At 48.8% G+C, this 19851-nt stretch overlaps 1 protein-coding gene and 1 long non-coding RNA gene across 4 annotated transcripts in view; one reads left to right on the forward strand and one right to left on the reverse strand.

The window, feature by feature from the left end:
- The window catches only part of TNFRSF8 (TNF receptor superfamily member 8), a 77242-nt gene that overhangs the window by 39268 nt on the left and 18123 nt on the right, over nucleotides 1-19851 (forward strand). For all 3 annotated transcript variants that reach the window (XM_042996427.1, XM_042996428.1, XM_042996429.1), the window contains 5 exons: nucleotides 3029-3181; nucleotides 6826-6919; nucleotides 7282-7445; nucleotides 9676-9792; nucleotides 12338-12490. In XM_042996427.1, coding sequence (XP_042852361.1) covers nucleotides 3029-3181; nucleotides 6826-6919; nucleotides 7282-7445; nucleotides 9676-9792; nucleotides 12338-12490 — 681 coding nt within the window. The remainder of the gene's footprint in view (nucleotides 1-3028; nucleotides 3182-6825; nucleotides 6920-7281; nucleotides 7446-9675; nucleotides 9793-12337; nucleotides 12491-19851) is intronic.
- LOC122241178 lies at nucleotides 3058-4829 on the reverse strand. Its single transcript, XR_006221176.1, has 4 exons — nucleotides 4609-4829; nucleotides 4130-4281; nucleotides 3274-3468; nucleotides 3058-3149 (listed from the first exon to the last, which is right to left on the reverse strand). It is a non-coding gene; the product is annotated as an uncharacterized LOC122241178 (long non-coding RNA).

A 19851-nucleotide genomic window follows, 5' to 3' on the forward strand; every position in this document is an offset into this window, starting at 1 on the left:
TCTGTCTCTGTGAATTTGACTACTCCAGGAAGTTCATACGAGTAGAATCGTAACATATTTATCCCTGGTGACGGCCTCATTTCACTTAGCATAATGTCTTCAAGGCACTGTATCATGTGTCCGAAGCTCCTTCCTTTTCAAGGTTGAATGATACTCCGTTGGATGGATCCACCCCGTTTGGTTTATCGTTCGTGCCGATGAACACTTGGGGTGCTTCTGCCTGTCAGCTATTGTGAATACGGCTGCTGTGTACCTGAGTCTACAAATGTCTGTTCAGGTCTCTGGCTTCAGTTCTTTTGGGTATCCTTAGCAGTGGAACGGCTGGATCCTGTGGTAATCCTGAGTGTTACTTTTGAAACTGATTTTAGGAGTCTGAGGACCTGGGTGGGAGGCCGAGTGCAGCCAGAGATGGGTGTCATCCTTGCTGGAGCAGAGATCTGCCTTCCCTTCTGTGAGATCGTCATTACCAGAGCTCCTGCGGCTGCAGAGAGGTGTACCCACTCCCGGGGTCTCTACCGATTTCCACTGGGCCTGCCTGCCCGCCCGAAAGTTAGCCAGTCCAGCCCCTTTCCCACCTTTGTTCAGGCTTGTGATAATTATGTTTGGCTACTACTCTGGGGTTTAAAACCTTTTTTTTAAGTAGGCTTTACGCCAAGCACAGAGCCCAGTGCGGGGCTTGAGCTCATGATCCTGAGAGCAGGACCTGAGCTGAGATCAAAATCAACCAAGCCACCCACGTTTTTACATGAATTTAACAGGGGCGTCCCCTGTTTGGCCTCAGCCGGCCTGCCTCTCTCTTAGATTTTCTACAACTCTCAGGATTTTATTGTCTCCTCGGTACTGCTTCCGGGGTGCAGGCGAGAGTTAGGGGCTACAACAGTGCAACCACAGCAAGGAAGAGAGAGATGATAGAGCCTCCTGCGATGGTTTTAGGGGCCAGGCCTGGGAGAAGCCCTTATCATTTCTGTCCACGTCCCATTGCCAGAATGCCATCATATGACCCAAACCAAACTGCAAGGGAGGCTGGGAAATGTAGTCTTTCTGTGAGCCCACTGGAATTGGTGAACACAACATTGTGCCCAGGGGGTTTCTTTTCATGGCTTCCGTTTCCTTTGTGCCCTTCCTTGAGCTCCAGGGGATTCTGTTTTATAGCTGCCGATTCCTGAGAATATTAATTGTGCGGATTCTAACAGCTCGTTCTGTTTCTGTTGTTGCTGCTTTGTTTTTTGTTTTCTATTACCTGCTTTCTCAAGAGTTTTTTTGAGTTCGGAGGTCTTTTTGCTTGGTGCTGGTTTTCTCTCATGGGTGGTGACCTCTAGTTCTGCACATCCTGTCTGATGACCACTGGGAGGGGTTCTGTTAAGCGGCTGATCTTCTGGGTCTGCAGGCTCCCTTCTTCCCAGGTACGACCAGCCAGGGCACTGTCCCGTTACCTCCCCTGAGAGTCTCCTGGGGGAGATGCTTGGCTTCTGGGTCTGTGGCATCAGTGGATGAGAAGTGTGGGGAGACCCCGTGGGGCACTGCCCATCGGCTTCCCTGGGGCCTGCCCCTGCCCTCACCCACTTGGAGACTGGAGTACCCCACCCCAGAGCCGCTCCCAGAGTAATCCTCTTGGGTGTATTCTGGGCTTTGGTCTCCTTCTTCCATGCGATCCTATCTGCCTTCCATATTCTAGGAAGTCTTCATTGCTGGTTGACCAAGGATGCCCTGTGTTGCTTTCCAGGGATGTGTGCATTTGTTAATTACTTATACCGGTGATTTTTTTTTTCTCTTGAGATCAAATTCACCATTGTTTTCTTTTAAATTCATTTTAATTACACTCTTTGCTTATTTATTTGTTTTTGAAATAAGTTCCGTGCCAAACATGGGTCTTGAGCTCATGACCCTGAGATAGTCACATGACCTGCCAACTGAGCCAGCCAGGAGTTGGTAAAATTCACCATTTTAAAGTGTGCAATACAGTATTTATTTATTTATTTTAATTCACAATGTGGCACCACCACCACTATCTGATTTCAGAGCATTTTCACCTCCCCCAAAAGAAACCTTCTCTCCCAATTCACTCCTTCTTCCATGCCCTTACAGTGACTCATCTACGTTGTGTCTCTATGGATTTGCCTACTCTGGGCATTTCATCTAAATGGAATCATGCAATATGTAGGTTTTCATGACTGGCTTCTTTGACTTTGCAGTGTTTTCAAGGTTCATTATGTTGTAGTACCAGTCATTCCTTCTTTTCTTTTCTTATTTTAGTGCTCATTTATTTATTTGAGAGAGAGAGAGAGAGAGAGAGAGAGAGAGCGAGCAGGGGTGGGGTAGAGAGACAGGGAGAGAGAATCCAGAGCAGGCTCTTTGCTGACTCAGTGCCCAATCCCACAAACCTGTGAGATCCTGACCTGAGCCAAAATCAAGAGTCTGATGCTTAACTGACTGAGCCACGCAGACACCCCCTGGGTCATTGCTTTTCACAGCTGAATAATATTCCTTTGTATGGACACACCACGTTCTGTTTATCCATTCATCGGTTCATGGACATTTGGGTTAATCTACTTTGTGGCTGTTATAAACAATACTGCTGTGATCATTAGATTTAGGGCTCTCCTCCCTAACCGTGACAACCACTGATCTTTTTAGTGTCTTTGTAGTTTGTTTTTTCCTGAACGTCGTGGAGTTGGAATCACACGGCATGTAGCCTTTTCCGATTGACTTCTTTCACTTAGCAATATGCACTCAAGGTTTCTCCGTGTCTTTTTTGCCCATTTTAATGGGGTCATGAATTTGTTTTTAATATGATGGTGATGACGTCTGGGGATATGAGCGGGGAGTGGAGGCTGCCTCATAGGCGCCACCTGGCCTCTTGCCTTCGTTGCAGGAACCCTCTGGAAAGAAGGGCTGGGTGTGCGGGCTCCCTGCCCGAGGGGAGGCCAGAATGATGTCTTGTCTCACATGCCAGGCTGTCCCTGAGGGGTCCCCGGATCCCTTCCCCGGTCCTCCCTCTGTCTCCCATGCCCGTCTCTGTGTCCCTTAGACGATCTTGTGGAGAAGATGCCGTGCTCAGGGAACTCCTCCCGCGTCTGTGAGTGCCGCGCTGGCACGTTCTGTGCCACATCAGCCACCAACTCCTGTGCCCGCTGCATCCCCCACACCGTCTGCCCGAAAGGGATGATTGTCAAGGTCCAGGGTAAGTATCCCCACCCTCAGCCCGGCACCGAGACCTGTGCCAAGCTGTACCCCGCCTCCACCACCGTCCCAGATCTCCAAGTGACCTCTGACCTTCTCCTTCCTCCTTCCTGTTGGACTGACACGTCTCCTTTCGAGAGGCTGTGGGTGTACCATTTACTCAGAGCCCCCCGGCCTCTTCCCTGCACTTTGGGTCCCAGGCTCGGAGAGACCCTGGTGGCCTGAGACACAGGCCCGGCTGGAGGAGTGTTGGGTTAGTGGAGACTCGGGGCAGAAGTTCTCTGATGCCTGAAAAATAAGAGCAAAACTCAAGTCTTCTGTCCCGGGACTTTCCCAGGGTATTGGGGCTGTTTTTCCCAACTCACAGTCGAGGCATTGGGAGTTAGAGGAGCCGAGGAACTCGGATTTCTCTTCCAACTTGCTGTGTGAGTTCAGGCAAATGCTTGACCCTCTCTGAGCCTCTGATTTTGTGACAGTACAAGGAGGCCAGAAAAGAGGTAGGAAAAGAGGCCAGAAAAGAGGTAAGGGCCACAGATCCGGTGCAGGTGGTACTGAGGGCACGTTTCAGAGGGAGGTTGGAGAGTGGGTGGGCTCTGGACCATGGCCCACTAGTGGTGCCACAGCCACCCAGGCTGGGAGGCTGCAGGGTGGAATCAGAGAGCTACACCCATTCGGGAGAAAAGTGCCCAACACTGAGCCCATGACGCTCCTTGTCCTCAACTGGTCCTTTTCCAAAGCCCAGGCCTTACCACCCTCTCCCCCGACAGCCCATCCTTCCCTCACCCCCACAGCCAGCCTACCCCCAGTCCAACAGATTTTGCTCCCCAATTCTGTCTCCCGTTCCCACCCCCATTTCCTCCTGTCGTTCCTTGCCCATGGCTGACAGGCAGAGCCACCCTGCTTAACCAAATGTGATTTCTCTCTGCCTGTCTCTCTCACCCCCACACACCTGCCATAAAAACACTTCAGTATTTTCTCGTTTCTACAGCGATAATGACATGGTCCTTTGGCAAAAGAGAACGGGTGTTTGGAGGGATTTCTTTAATTCTGCTCCCGTTGGCATTTCTGGGCTGCTGGTTTATCGGGCTCCATGTCTGGGATCTATGAACAAAGAGAAACCCCAGCGGACTTGCCACCGTGTCCTTCCTAGGGTTCCAAGGGCTACCCTCTCCTCTCCACTGTTCAGAGCCTTCTTTGTCTCATGCATATTTGTATATGTATAAAGCACATATATGCATGCTTTATACATGTGCCCGGGCGTTTAGCTGCCCTTATCGGGAGGACTAGGGCAAAGGGCACCCAGGCCAGCTTCGCACGAGCAGTCTCCAGGACGTGACCCTGCACGCGACCCTGCGCCGTGTCCGCCTCCCTCCTCCAGGTCACACTCCCGCCGGCGCCCTCCTTTCTTGGCCCCACTGGTCTGCTCACCTTCGGCTCCGTGGATGTGCGGTGCTTCTCACTGCTACCAGGCGTTTGTGCGTGGTGTCCCCTCAGCACATCCTCTCCTCCTGCTCACTCGGTCACGTCCTGCTCAGCCTGGCCTCTCTGTCCACGCCTCACTTCCTCAAGAGGAAGTGCCATGACTTGTGACAGGTCACATCTCCATTGTGATCTCTCATCACACGCGGTCCTTTTCCAACACGGATGTGAACACCGGTGTCTGTCTTGGTTCGATCAACGCTGGCCTCCCTCCCTGGGCCGTAGATGCGTGAGAGCCGAGGTCATCTCCCCATTGCCTGATCAAGGCCAGGCACAGAATCTTCTCTGCAGAGATCTATGCAGGAGGACGTGGGGGCCCCGGACAGCTCAGTGCTGCGGGTGGGTGGGGCTCAAATCTGGCTCAGTTCTCCCCGGGTCACACACATGCTGTGCTGAGGGGCTTGCGGCAGCGCGCCACCTGCCAACAGGGCCGGGGGGTGGAGTGGAAAGTGCTCTGGGCTGGGCATCAGGTCCCCGGGGTATTGTTCGCCTGCAGCCGTGGCGCATGTTCCCACCCCACCCTGGGCTTCAGTGTCCCTTCTGGGAAATGTAAAGTTGCCACTAGACGGCCCTGGGGGACCTTCCAGCTCTGAAACAATTGCATCTCTGCTAGCATCGGTTTAGAGTTCTGTTCGAGCCAGGGCCCGTGGACCCGCTCCAGAAAGGAGGCCCTGTTTTGGTGGTGTTCCTGCAGCTGCCGCATGGTGGCGCCCGAGCCCCCCCTTTGCTGCCCCTAGACCCCTGCTGCCCCTAGCGGTACCATTGGCCACATGCCTCCACGGAGCGTTTAAAAGGTGGCCAGTTGCAGGCGTACGAAAATGTAAAACATCTCATTAATTATCGTTATGTTGCTTGTCTACCTCTGTAGTTTAGATATATTGGGTCACATACATTAAATTAATTTCACGTGTTTCTTTTTACTTTTGTAAAAATGTATCTTTCTTTTTACTTTTTAAAATGGGGTTACTTGGAAATTTAAAACGACAGCGTGATTCACATCATATTTCTATGGGACAGCGCTGCTGGCTGACTTCTGGGCTCCCACGTGGACGCTCCCACAGGGCAACTCTCCAGCTGCGAGATGGACAGTAGTTTCCGCTTTAGCGTCAGCCGGTAGCTAAGCCGCATGGGGCAGCTTACATAGGTGTTCCCTCCTGAAATTTTCAAAACTCCAGAAAGTAGACGGAAGTATCCCCATTTTAGAACGGGGGAAATTGAGGTCCAGGGATGGCAGGTAAACCGTTCAAGACCACAGAGCAGGGAATGTCTGGGCTAGACTTTGAATGTCACACCCAGGCCTTGTCACGCCAGCGTACTCGGAAATACGAGACACGTGAGCATTGTTCAGGCCCCCTCCACTGAAGCCTTCAGATCATAATCGCACACGTGGGACTGTTTCTAAGCAATGGGACAGAGGTCTAGAAGGGGAAAAGGACACGCTGTTCCTGGGGCTTTTACTCTATATCACGCAGTGTGATGAGCACAGTGAGGACATGTTAGAGGTGGCAGGCAAACTCAGATCCACCTGATGGAAAGTGCTACGCGTTTTTCCTCTTTACCGTATTTGCACCCAGGATTCTTCAGGAGTCTTTGGGTTGCACGTAACAAAATCTCAAATTTTTTGGCTGATGTAACTGCAAAGTCTGGGGCTGGCTCTGGGTAGTATCAGGCATGGCTGGATCCAGGAGCCCTGTCTTTACCTATTTGTCACCTCTGCTCCCCCAGATCCAAGCTTGCTTCCTACCCAAACCCAGTAGAAAGACGGTTTCTCCTTCCTGCAGTTTCAACAGCCATAATTGAAACCATGATATTGTACCTCATGGGCGTGGCTTGGGTCACGTGCCTACCGCTGAACCAGCTCCTCAGGGTCAGAGGAATCAAAGGGATTGATTGGTCCAAAGTCGTCTGGGTTTACTCCTGGGAGGGTGGGGTGGTGAGTCGGCCTCAGCCCCGTGCACGGATACTGAGACTGGGGAGAGTGTTCCGGGGAGAATCGGGATGCCTTAGCCCGAGGGGGAAGGGGTGCTGGGCAGGCACAAACACCAGATGGCCGCTGCGTTTTCCAAGCACGTCATTCCGAACTGTGGGTTGTGGTGGGAAAGAATCTGTTCCTAGAGCCTCCAAGCTCCTCGGTAGCACATCTGTCCACCTTGTGATCCCCTGCAGGCACAGCACAGATGGATACTGTGTGTGAGCGGCCTTCCCCGGTGACCAGCCCTGACCTCGGCACGGGCCCAGAAGACTGCCAGGCGCCCACCAGGTGACTCCCGGCCCTCTCCCTTCCAGCTGAATGTGGCATGGGGCTGTCCCAGCCCCCAGGATGCCCAGAGCACAGCTGGACTGTGGTGTGGGTGGGGTTTGGCCCAGGGTATCAGGACTCCAGGGTGCCTCTCTGTCAACCCCACAGTCGCTTGACTCCCACCGTGTGCCCAGTGTTGCCCGAGCGCACGAGAGAAGGTCTAGACAGCACAGCCATGGCTCCCAGGAGCGGACGGTGGGGCTGCCAGAGGCTGTGGGCTGAGGGGCTGGGAACCCCTTTGCTGTGGAAGCGGTTACCCCTGAGCACAGACCTCCCTGCGTCATCAGGAGGGTTGGCAGTGCCCTTTCTGGCTTCTTTCTCAGCGACACCAGTGCCCAGGCCGGGCCCCCGGTGACCTCCTCAGTGAGCTCCAGTGCCAGGACCACGCTCCTTGGAGGGGACACTGCCATCACCCCCGAAGATGATTCCAAAATGACGGGGGCCCCCGGCTCTCCCTCCTCTGTGAGGAAGCCCAGTCCAGATCCAGGTAATTTCTCGAGAAGCTTTGGGTTGTTTCCCAGGGCAACGGCGTCTCACTGGCAGGCGACCTGTGTGTGGCATTCCGGGCAGGTGGGTCTCTCCTGGTCCAGGGAGAAGAGGGTCTCTAGGTCCCTTGGGGCTGCAGGCTTTGAGGGCCAGAGGGGATAAAGGAAGAAGTCATTCATTGGACAGCTTGGTGCCTGCTATGTGCCAGACACCGAGGTCCTGGCAAAGGAGCAGGTGTGGATATGACGCCCTCCTGGTTCCTGTGGTGACGAATTGGGGTCCTCACTTCCCTCCTGTTTATCGCTGACCAGCCTTCTGTTGTATGGGTGTATACACCGTGTGTATCCATTAGTGTTTGGATTTGGGTTGTTTCCACTTTTGGCTACAATTAACAGTGATAAACAAGTCTTTGTTTTCATGTCTCTGGGGTCAGTTTTAACAGAAAAAATTTTTTAAGTGCATTAATTTATTTTGAGAGAGAGCACGGGGGAGGGGCATAGAGAGTGGGAGACAGACAATCCCAAGCAGGCTCTGTGCTGTCAGTATAGATCCCGATGTGGGACTCCATCCCAAGAACCATGAGATCAGGACCTGAGCCAAAACCAATGGTCTCTGCTCAACCAACAGAGCCACCCAGGTGCCCCGCTGAAGAGGTGTTCTTAATTTTGAAGTCATCACGTGGGTCCATCTTTTCTCTTTCCGTCCTGCCTTATTTCACTGAAGTCTCAAAGACTCCTGCATTACTTTGTAGGATCATTACTGTTTTGCCTTTCACGTTTAGATCCGCTGTCTGCCTACCTTTTGTTTGTGGCGGAGGCAGCGGTCATGTTGCAAGAGGCCGCATGGATATGCAGTTGAACCAACGCCTTTTATCGAACAAATTGTCCTTTCCCCGCTGATTTGCCTGCCATCGTTGGGGTAAATCTAAGGTCCATAGGTGCCTGGCTATGATCCGGACTTTATATTCCTTTCCGTTCGTTGTCTTTTTGTCTGGTCTGTGTGGATGCCATGCGGTCTCGACTCCAGGAGATTTTCGGTATATGGTGGAACAACTTCCCCATCTCTGTTCTCCAGCCCTGCCCTGGCTCTTCTTGGTAATTTGCATCTCTGCATCGACTTTAGAATCAGCCTTTCAAATTCCACAAAACGTCCCGTTGGGATTTTGATCGGGATTGCACTGAATCTGTGGATCAGGTTAGAGAGAATCCGTATTTTTATAGCATCAAGTACACGGGAAAGCCGTATGTTTGTTCAGACTGTCTTTATTTTTATTTATTTATTTATTTATTTATTTATTTATTTATTTATTTATTTATTTATATTTATGAGGCCCCACTTTCACGGTCTGTATTCGTACTGAAAATCAAGATCAGCCGTCTTTATTTTTATGTATTTAATTTTACTTAGGTCAGCTTGAACTTCTCTCTCCCAGTGATGTTTTATGAGTTTCCATGTAGAACGATTTACATCTTTGTGTTAGATTTCTAGGTATTTGATGTTTCTGATGATGATGACAGTGGTATTGTATTTTTCAGTATTGCGGGTTGTAAGTCTTCATTTTTAGTATTGTTTTGAACCGTGTGAGTAGTCGGTATGTGACAGCCTAACCTGTCACAATAGCAGTCTCATAGGGTTCAACCCAAATGTATAGACACTCAGCTGAGTTTGGTGTAATAACTTTATATCCAGTTACCTTGCTAAACTCACTGTGAGTCCTAATAACGTATCTGCCGATTCTTTTGTGGAGTCTGTGCACCTAATGATGTCATCTGTCCCTGACAGCCTGGTGTCTTCCTCTCCTGGCCTCACTTCTTTTCTCTCCTTGCCTTGCCTTACTGCCTCGCCTGGGACCCCAGGGCCACACTGAGCGGAAGCTGTGGTAGTCGGCATCCTTGCCTCATGGCTGATCTCAGAGGGAAGTGGCCCCAGGGTTTTGAGGAGGGTGGTGACATGGTGGGGCTGGGGAGAGGGCTCTGGCGTAGTGGCCATGACGGATCGCAGAGGGAAGGGCCTGGAAGCAGAGGGGCAGTTCAGAGGGAGTCAGTGCTCTTTTCCTGTGTGGCTGTAGACACATTCCTTCCCTCTCTGGGCTTCAGGACTCCCTCTGCAGATTGATCTGACACGTGAGGAGTCTGCCTTGGAGCTGGTGCTGGCGACTGGTGAAGAGGTGGTGGTGAATGGGGCCTCTGCCTTGGCGGCCTGGCCTGGAGCTTGTCTGCTTCTTTCCCCAGGGCTGACCCCGCAGCCCCCGTGTCCCCAGGGGTCACCTGACTGTAGGAAGCAGTGTGAGCCCGACTACTACCTGGACAGGGACGGCCGCTGCACGGCCTGTGTGAGCTGTGCTCGAGGTAAGGGCCACGTTCTCCCCTCCTGGGGCTCCCTCTGGGTGCAGGGGGTCTTGGCCGAGAATCTGGGATGGAAAACCTTGAGTTTGTTCTGGGACTGGTGAGTCCTCAGGAGCCTAGCTCACCATTCTAGCATTTTTGAGCAGTTAGATTTTCTGAGTCCAGTTGTGATTATAGGGTTTTAATGGCAGTGATCCCTTTTCAGAGAGCTTCCATTTGCTCACACCTGCAAGGAAGCATTTGTCATAACTACCTGTTCTAAACTTGTCTCGTTATTTTTGGTAGCTACCTTATGGTGCCTGGATTACAAATATCCCCGTTTTACAGAAGAGAAAACTGAGGCTTTGGGAACTGAGGCGTTACAAAGGCCACACATCCTTGTGAGAGCCAGAGCTAGAGTTTGAACTTTGAGGTTCTCAGTTGTGGTCATTCCTTGCGCAGTCCCTTAGCACATGCTCTGGACGGGCACTTGCTGGGTGCCTGCTGTGTAGACGGTCAGCTCACTTATGGCAATACCAGCTGCCCCATGACGTCTGTGAGGGCCACAGAGGGCAGGGGAAGCTGCCCAGGACCCGAGGAATGTGTGATTATGTCTCCTTTTCCAAAGTTTCTTTCACACAACAACGCAGCCTGAAGTCCAGGGAGGCCTGAAGAGGAAAGAACACTGTTTGTGGTCACCAGGGGCCACTGTTCTAGTTATGAGGCCACATAGCAAGTTTTGTCAAAGCTTGTGGTAATAAACAAACCATTCTTTGTACTCGTGAATTCTGTGGGTCAGAATTCAGACAGGGCACTCTGGGGACAGCTGTCCTTCGCTACACGAGGTCTGGGGTTTCCATTGGAAAGTGTGAAGGCTGGAGGTTGGAATCATCTGGAAGCATTTTCATTCATGGGTCCGGGTTTGATGCCAACCGCAGGCTGGGGCCTCGATGCTCTCTGTGTTGGCCTGTATATGGCTGACTTTGGGCTTCCTCAAGCCCTGGTGGCTGGACTCCAAGGGAGGGGGAGGGGTGGGCACAAGCCATATCCCTTTTGTTGACGTTACCTCAGAAATCACACGTCGTAACTTCTGCCGGTTTCTACCTGTTGAGGCAGTCGCAAATCACACTGAGTCATTGGAAGGAAAAGAAATCAAGCTTCTTGATGGCTAAGTGGCAGAGGCGTAGACGAGCAGATGGGGCCAAAATATTGCTCTGGCCATTTTGGACAAATGTAACCTGTCATAGCCACCATGTCAGATAGAGAAGCAGGAGGTGGCTGTGGGTCTGAGAATTCCTTTAGCTCTAAGGATGAAGCCCTGCAAAGCAGTGGGTGCAATGCAGGGGCTAAGAGCACAGACTCTGGAGCTCAAGTGGCTGGGTTCAAATCTTGGCTCCACCCCTTTCCACTCTTTAACACAAGCACGTTTCTTAATTTCTTGTGCCTCAGTTTCCTCATCTGTAAAATGGGTATAATAATAGTACTCTCCCAGAGAGCTGTTGCAGGAATTAAATAGGTTAAACCAGGTTAATCTGAGCAGAGTGCTAAGAGTACTTCCCCCCTAACCTCGATTGTATTAATGCTGCTTCACAGGCACTCAAAGGTATTAATAGCTATAATCATGATGATAGCTATTACTGTCCTGTCTCACCTCTCTCACTGCTGAGCTCACTCTTGCCCTCCACACAAATTCTCCAGAGCCTCTCTGCTTCCCACTCTCTCTGGAGGTTTCAGGGAGAAAGTGTGAGGTCCTTTATCATTAGAGGTCTTTTCAGTATCCTGCTGACTGAGAAAAGCCCTTAATGACCAAGTCATATTTGTCTAATCTAATAACGCCATAATTCTATTTTCACCCATGTAGAGCACACAAACTATTTCTGAACATATGTAAATGCATTATTATGTGTTTTCTGTTCACAAAACCTCTAATATTTTAATTTTGGGGGAAAACCCCTTTCTGTCATTGAAAATGTCAGACCTGTTGAGAAGCAGAAAGAGTCAGGAACGGTTGTGGAATATTCCCCAGTTTTAAAGAATGATCAAGGCGTGGCCAGTGTGGGTCCACCTATGTGCACGCCCACTCACCCTGTCCTCTAGATTATTTTCTTTTAACAGCTCTATTGAGGTATGATTGACAGGCAATGCAATGCGATGTCTAAACTGTGCCATTTGATACGTTTTGACATATGCACGCAGTGGTGAAACCATCACTACAGTCGAGGTAAATGAACTCTCCATCCCCCCAGAAAGTTTCCTTGTGCTTGTTATCATCCCTCCCACCACTGTTCACCCCGCATCCATTCCCAGGTCACCATTCTGCTTTCTGTTACTGTGGAAGAGTTTGCATTTTCTAGCATTTTTCATAAACATAATCACATAGTATGTACTCTTTTTTCCTGCCTTCTTTCACTTAGCATAACTATTTTGAGCATGCCAAGAGATCCGCTCAATGGAAGAGTCATATGAGCATTTGCTTCTGGACAAAGGAATTCTCTGCCCTCCTGGGTTCTCTGGAGCCCCTGCCCTTGCCATCCCAGATCCTTCCCCGTGACCCTTCTGTATCCCTTAGATGACCTGGTGGAGAAGACACCCTGTACCTGGAACTCCTCTCGTGTCTGCGAATGTCGACCTGGCATGTTCTGTGTCACACCAGTCACCAACTCCTGTGCCCACTGTGTCACCCGCCCCGTCTGCCCACCAGGCATGGCCACTAAACCCCAGGGTAAGCAGTCTGTACCCCCAGCCAAGGGGCTGAGGTCTGTGCCCCTATAGCTGTACTTTTCCCTACCCCCGGCTGGGCAAATGACCTTCAACCCTAGCTGTTAACTAGGTCAGGTTTGGGCTTTGGTTTTTCTTTTAATAGCTAGATCCAGTAAGTGGAGTAAAATCTGGATTTGGGGGCACCTGGCTGGCTGAGTTGGAAGAGTATGTGACTCTTGATCTCGGGGTTGTGAGTTCAGGCCCTGAGTTGGGTGTAGAGATTACTAAAAGATAAATAAATCAACTTTAAAAAATGTTTATGTATTTGGGGGGGGGGGTGGAAGAGAGGGAGAGAGGGAGAGAGAGAATCCCAAGCAGACTCTGTACTGTCAGCTCAGGGCCCAACGCAAGGCTCGATTTAATCTCGTGAACTGTGAGGTCATAACCTGAGCAGAAACCAGGAGTCGGATGCTTGACCGACTGAGCCGCCCAGGCACTTCAAAACATAAATAAACTTAAGAAAAAGTCTAGGTTTGGCATTTTGGTAAGAGATTCTGATAATATGTTTTAAAATTCTTCCTTCTGAAGGTGTTGGGTTTGTAAAATTTTGACTCGTGTTTAAAAGGCTGTTTCATGACTCAAGACAGATAAATGAAATTTTTGAAGATGGTTCCAACTCAGATGGTAGACGTTTGGGGCACCTGGGCTGTCTCGTTCAGTAGAGCATGGTGCTCATGATCTCAGGGTTGTGGGTTCAAGCCCCAGGTTCGGTGTAGAGCTTACTTAAAAAAAAAAAAAGAAGAAGAAGAAGAAAGAAAAAAGAGAAAAGGAAAAATAAAAGATGGTAGACATTTGCCAGAAAATTATAAATTCTTGATGGAGGGGGAAAAACCCAAAACACGGTTAATCAGTACATGAGATCTCAGCAAATTTCTAGAAGGTAGAAAACAGAGGGAAGGGTGGTGATGGATGAAACCAGGGGGAGGAAAGCTCACCCCAGGATTCAGTGCTGCAGGAAATGTGAGAGGTAACTTGCTCTGAAGACCCCACAGAAGCTCTGCGCTCAGAGCAGGCAAGTAAAAGGAAGGATGGGATGCGAGTGAGATGGAGAATTGAGAGGTACAGAGGGTTGCAACTTCATCTTGAAAATAAAAATTAAAGCTTGTAACAGTGGCCTGCCACGGACACTGACCAGTCTGAACAGACGGTACCTGAGTTTTCATCCTCTGGTGAAAATTGTCAACTTTTTGGCTAAAGATACTGAAGGAGTATCTAGGGAAACATAGGGCTGCTGGTGGGGTACTGCCACCCTTGTAAAGCCCTCTTTGGTTGTGTATTTGGGAGTACGCCCTGTCGATTTGCTACCCCTGCCGAGTCACCCTGGAGTGAAAACTGCCAGCCTGCACTCCCCCCATGGGCCCAGAGTTCCTGGGTGGATCTCCAACTCAGGGAAGAGACCCACTTTGAAAAGGACATGCTGGAATATTCAGCATTGTTCTTTTTATTATTATTATTTATTATTATTTTTTAAATTTATTTTTCAGAGACAGAGGGCGAGAGGCAGAGCACAAGTGGGGGAGGGGCAGAGAGAGGGAGACACAGGCTCCAAAGCAGGCCCCAGGCCCTGAGCTGTCAGCACAGAGCCCGACATGGGGCTCAAACTCAAGAACTGCGAGATCATGACCTGAGCTGAAGTTAGAAGCTCAACCAACTGAGCCACCCAGGAGCCCCTCAGTGTAGTTCTTTTTAAGTAAATATGAGTGAGCAGTAAAGATATCCAGACTGGTAAGGAAAACCAGCAGCATGAAAGAGAATAGCAAGATACATTGACAGAAACATTTACTATAGATGGAGCGATAGGAATTGCTTCAGGAATAGCAATAGAAGTTTAAAAATTTAAATTTGGGGTGCCTGGGTGGCTCAGTCGGTTAAGCGTCCGACTTCGGCTCAGGTCACGATCTCGCGGTATGTGAGTTCAAGCTCCGCGTCGGGCTCTGTGCTGACTGCTCAGAGCCTGGAGCTTGTTTCAGATTCTGTGTCTCCCTCTCTCTCTGACCCTCCCCCGTTCATGCTGTGTCTCTCTCTGTCTCAAAAATAAATAAACGTTAAAAAAAAATTAATTAAAAAAAAAAAAGAAATAAAAATTTAAATTAGTGTCCACAGGGGGCGCCTGGGTGGCTCAGTCGGTTGAGTGTCTCTTGATCTCTGCTCAGGTCATGATCCAGAGGTTCATGGGATAGAGCCCTGCGTCAGGCTCTGTGCTGACAGCGTGGAGCCTGCTTGGGATTCTCTCTCTTTCCTTCTCTTGCTCTCTCTCTCTCTCTCTGCCCCTCCCCCACTCACTCTCTCAAAAGAAATAAACTTAATATAAATAAATAAGTAAACTAGTGTCCACAGAAAAATTCAAGTTGTTACATCCATAAAGCGAGAACAGAACGCAATGAAAAAGAAATAGTAAGAAAACAGAGGACCAAACAAAAAGGCTTTTAGAAAGTGTGCCTGTTACCAATGGTGGCCTCTCAACTCTCATTGCACCCTCAGCTCCTGCTGTGCAGTAGAGGGCTGGACTCTGCGCATTTCTCCTTGTGAACGTGATGTTAAGCTTTGCCTGTAGAGGGTGCTGGGGAGCCACTGCAGGAAGAAGGAGGCTTTTCTTGGCTGCATTTACTTTTTCTTGCTCTTGCTGCACACTCTCTCAGCAGGGCGCATGGGTGGGGTCATCTGGTTCCAGTCATGCTCCCAGAGTCGACGGTCCCTTGCAACCTCATAGCCCCAGCCTAGGTCTGGTGACCACCTTGGCATGGCCCTTCCAGTGGGGACACTGGTACATCCCAGGCCTCATGTCAGCAGAAGTGCCATAATTCCCTCGGTGCACTCCCAACCCCAAGTCTTAGGTCTTCTGCATTCCCATTTCTCATGGCCCTCTTGACTTGGTCACTGTGTGCTCCGGGCCTTGTACCCACAGCGGTGCCCCAACTTTCCTTGCATACTTGACCTGAAAAATACAAGGTTTCAGACTGAAAGGACTTACCAAGAGTAAAGCAGGATGAATGAAGATTACCCACACCTAGACATAATAGATGTATTTATTTATTCATTCACTAGTTGACAGACATTTGGATTATTTCCAGTTTGGAGCTATTTTTTAAATTTTATTTATTTATTTTTGGGAGAGAGAGAGAGAGAGAGAGAGAGAGAGAGAGAGAAGGAGGGAAGGGTGCAGAGAGAAAATCCCAAGCAGGCTGTAGGCACAGAGCCTGACGTGGGGCTAGAACCCACAAAACATGAGATCATGACCTGAACCAAGATCAAGAGTCAGATGCTTAACCAACTGAGCCACCCAGGCAACCCTCCAGTTTGGAGCTATTATGAATACAGCAGTTACAAACATTCTTGTACAACTCTGTGTGAATATGTATTTTTGTCTCTCATGAGTAAATACCCAGGAGAGGGATGACTGGGTCACTGTGCTGGCCACACAGAATGTCTTTAAGGGTCAATTCAGAACCTGCCACCACCTGTGATCTGATCTCACAACCTAGTTTTACAGATGGAGAGAATCATAAGGCCAGAGCTAGAGCTGGAACACAAGGATCCTGAGTTTTAGCCCAGAGTACTCTCCACCAGACCACATCAGCTCCTTCTTAGTTCTGAACCTAGAATTTTCAGTTAAGATACAATTAAGTTTGAGAGCAGAACAAAAACATTTCAGACATAAAAGGGTAGAAAGATTTTTCCCTCGTGTCCTCTTTTAGAAAGTTACTTGAAGACATAATCCAGCTAAATGAAGGACAAGAAACAAAAATCCATGAATCTAGAAAACAGTGACTCTGTCCCAGGGGAGCAAGAAAGGGAAGTCCCAGAATGATAGCTGTGTTGCAGACCAATTGAACCAGATAAGAGGGGGAAAATGAAAGAGGGCTCCAGTGAATTGTCTTGTCTGCAGGAATGAAAGAATTGCAGTGAACTTTATGCGTAGTACCTTTGAAAAACTTGATATGGTGAAGGCACATTATTCTTTTATCAACAAGAAAAAGAAAGGCAATTTAAAACTCCAGGGAAAATAGAAAGCTGACAAGAAATTTACACTCCGAATATGAAGATGAAAATTTCATCTGACTTAAAGCACTTGTTGGATATACAAAAAGATAATCCATTTTATCTTGATGCTAAGACCATTCTCCTTCAAATGGCCCAAGGATCAGGTGTTTGGATTTAAAGAGAAATATTTCAATCTGGTGAATAATATCCTTTTTAGTTCTAAATTGGGACAAAGAGTAGGTAGGTTCTTTTTTTTTTTTTTTTTCTCTTTCAGTGGGCCCTTACCAGAGAACACAGACAAAGTAGTGGCTAAACAATACTTTCTGTTTACCTCCAGATTGAAAGAAGGAAGAAAAGGGGAGGGTCACTAACCCAGGGAGGAAAGAGGAAGGTATGGTACACATAGAGAGGTTGAGAAACATCCAAAGACCACTGGGTCCATCTTCTCCACTTAGAGAAGTTCTCTTGCTGGATTCCAGCATGTATTCCAGTGGGAGCTCAGACTGAGGCTGCCTTAGAGAGACGCCAGAGGGCTCTCTGCTCATGGTGCTACCTGCGTGTATCCATAAGTGGTATATTTGAACACAAGAACTTCTCCAATCCTCTCAAAGTCAACTCTTATTGAAACCAATGACGTCTTAAATGTAATTCAAATACTGATTTACCAATAAATAGAAATTATAATAACAAATTGCATCATGTTCCTCATAGGCTAAAGCCTCCAGGCTTCAGCTAATTCAGGTAATAGTCTGGTGGCCATGTGGAAAGACATAGCATCTATTTGGAGACCGCCAAAAGAGAAGAGTTCCTCAGGACCCTACTAATCCAAAAAGGAAATTAATCCTTGCTTCACTTTCTCTTCAAGGTATTTCAGGAAAAATCTGAGAGGCATCACGAGAGCTTTTTAGAAGGGAAATGAATGTGGGTGGGGGATTTGCTTTGTACCCCATCAGAGGAGGGGTGCTGTCACCAGGAACATGGGGGTGAAGAGGGATAGTGATCAGCTTCAAATGTGGGCCAGTTTTTTTAGCCCTACAAAAGCAGTTAATTATAAACTTGTAAGAAAGTGCTCATTCCCAAGGCAGGAGGTGTGCTCTGGGCTGGGACTAAGGAGCCCTGCCTTCTGGCTCTAGCTCTGGCTCTATGATTCTCTCCATCTGTAAAAAAGAGGTGGCTGGGTCAGATCAGAGGAGATCATCTCTGAATGGTCCTTAAAGACATTCTGTCTGGTCAGCAAAGTGACACAACCTTCCCCCTCCAAGGTACTCAACAGGAATGAAATTCTACGTCCTCACAAAGACTTGTACGAGAACATTCAGAGCTACCTTATTTATAATAGCTTCAAACTGGAAACAACCCAGATGTCCAGCAGCTGGTGAATGAGTAGGTAAATGGTGGTACATCTCTACAATGGAACATTGTTCCATGGAACATGTTGCTCTGTGCAACATTAATGAATCTCAGAAATATTATGCTGAGTGAAAGAAGCCAGACGCCAGAAAGTACCTACTGCCTGATTCCATCCTGTGCAATTCTAGAACAGGCAAACCAATCTACAGTGACATAAAGCAGACCAGTGGTCGCCTGAATGTGAGGGGAGGATTTATGGCAGAAAGGCACTAGGGCACTTTCTGGAACAGTGGGAATGTTGTAGATCTTAAATGGAGTTAGAGTTACATGGATGTATACCTTCTTCAAAACTCATCAAACTGTACACTTAGAGGTCATTTTCTTCTATATAAATTATACCTTAATGAAGTTGATTTCAAAAGAAAGACTTTAAAAATTGAGGCTACATTTAAATATCAGGGGATAGTATTTAAATTTATTCATTTATATGTATTTATCCGTTATTTATATAAAAGAGTGAGCGAAGGTAAGCAGGGGAGGGACAGAGAGAGAGGGAGAGAATCTCAGGCAGGCTCCTCCCTGTCAGCGCAGAGCCTGACATGGGGCTCGGACTCACAAACTGTGAGATCGTGATCTGAGCTGAAATCAAGAGTCAGATGCTTAACCGACTGAGCCCCCCCAGGCGCCCCCAGGTTTCTCTTTTAAATAAAGTCAGAAGACCTAGAGCCACCAAGCCACCTTCCTATGTGACCAGAGTTGGCTGGAGATAAGGAGCAGCCTTTTCACTTTGATCTTTTGAGACACGGACCAGACCGTCTCAGCCAGCTCTAGCTGCAGGAATAGCGGCTGACAAACAACGTTGACGTTTCAGTGTTCAGCTCCTGCTCCTCCGTGGGTCAGCTGGGCACTCTGCTGACTTGCCTGGGCTTATTGGTTTGGCGTGGGTTTGCTTCCAGCGTTTCTTATACTTCTGGGACCAGCGGGGGCCCCTCCCTGCCCAGAGCACCATCTCCTTATGGCAGCGGTGGAAGTGCAGAAATGCCCAGGCTGGAAACAGGCACTCTCTTACTTCCGTCCTGCTCCCCTGACCGTCAGAGTCGCATGGCGTTGGTGAGGCAGAAACACAGACCCCTCCTCCACCCGAGGAGTGGACCCTTGATTCAACCTACCACACGGATCCCATCCTATATCGCTAATTAAATCGTTGCTTTGGGGAGAAAGACACAATTTTTTAAAAAATTTATTGATTTATTGAGAGAGAGAAAGCTAGAGAGTGGGGGAGGGGCAGAGAGAGAGAGAGAGAGAGAGAGAGAGAGAGAGGGAGAATCCCAGGCAGGCTCCGTGCTGTCAGCACATAGCCCAACCAGGGGCTCCAACTCACAAACTGTGAGATTATGACCTGAGCTGAAATCAAGAGTCGGATGCTTAACCGACTGAACCCCAGGCGCCCTGAAAAAGCCCCACTTTTTAAGAACAGCTTTATTGCAGTATACTTTACATACCACAAGATCTGCTGGTTTTAGGTGAGTATAATTCAATGATCGTAAAGAAATTTACGAAGTTGCAAAACCATCACCACGATCTAAGAGACCTCACGCCTTTAGTGGTCAATCCCCATGTCCCTCCCCAGCTTGGACAAGCACTGATCTACTCTCTGTCCCTCTAGATAAGCCTTATCTAGACATTTCCAGAATATGTGTTCTCTATCGGGGTTCTTTCACTCAGACTAATACTTTTGGGGTTCATTCAGGCTGTCACATGTATTAGTGCTTTTGTTCCTCTTATGTCCACACAATATTGTGGTACTGATACACATTTTATTTACCCGTTTACCAGTTGATGGGCATTTGGGTTGTGTCCACTCTTCTGGCTATGATGAAGAACACAGCTATGAATGATCATGTACAACAGACAGTCGTGTACACGTTTTAATGCGGCTGCACACCAGCCTCCCCCATGCGCTCGCTCTCTTCCTTCCCCCACCTATGAGCC

This window comes from Panthera tigris, chromosome C1 (genome assembly GCF_018350195.1).
Source record: "Panthera tigris isolate Pti1 chromosome C1, P.tigris_Pti1_mat1.1, whole genome shotgun sequence".
Lineage (NCBI taxonomy): Eukaryota > Metazoa > Chordata > Mammalia > Carnivora > Felidae > Panthera > Panthera tigris.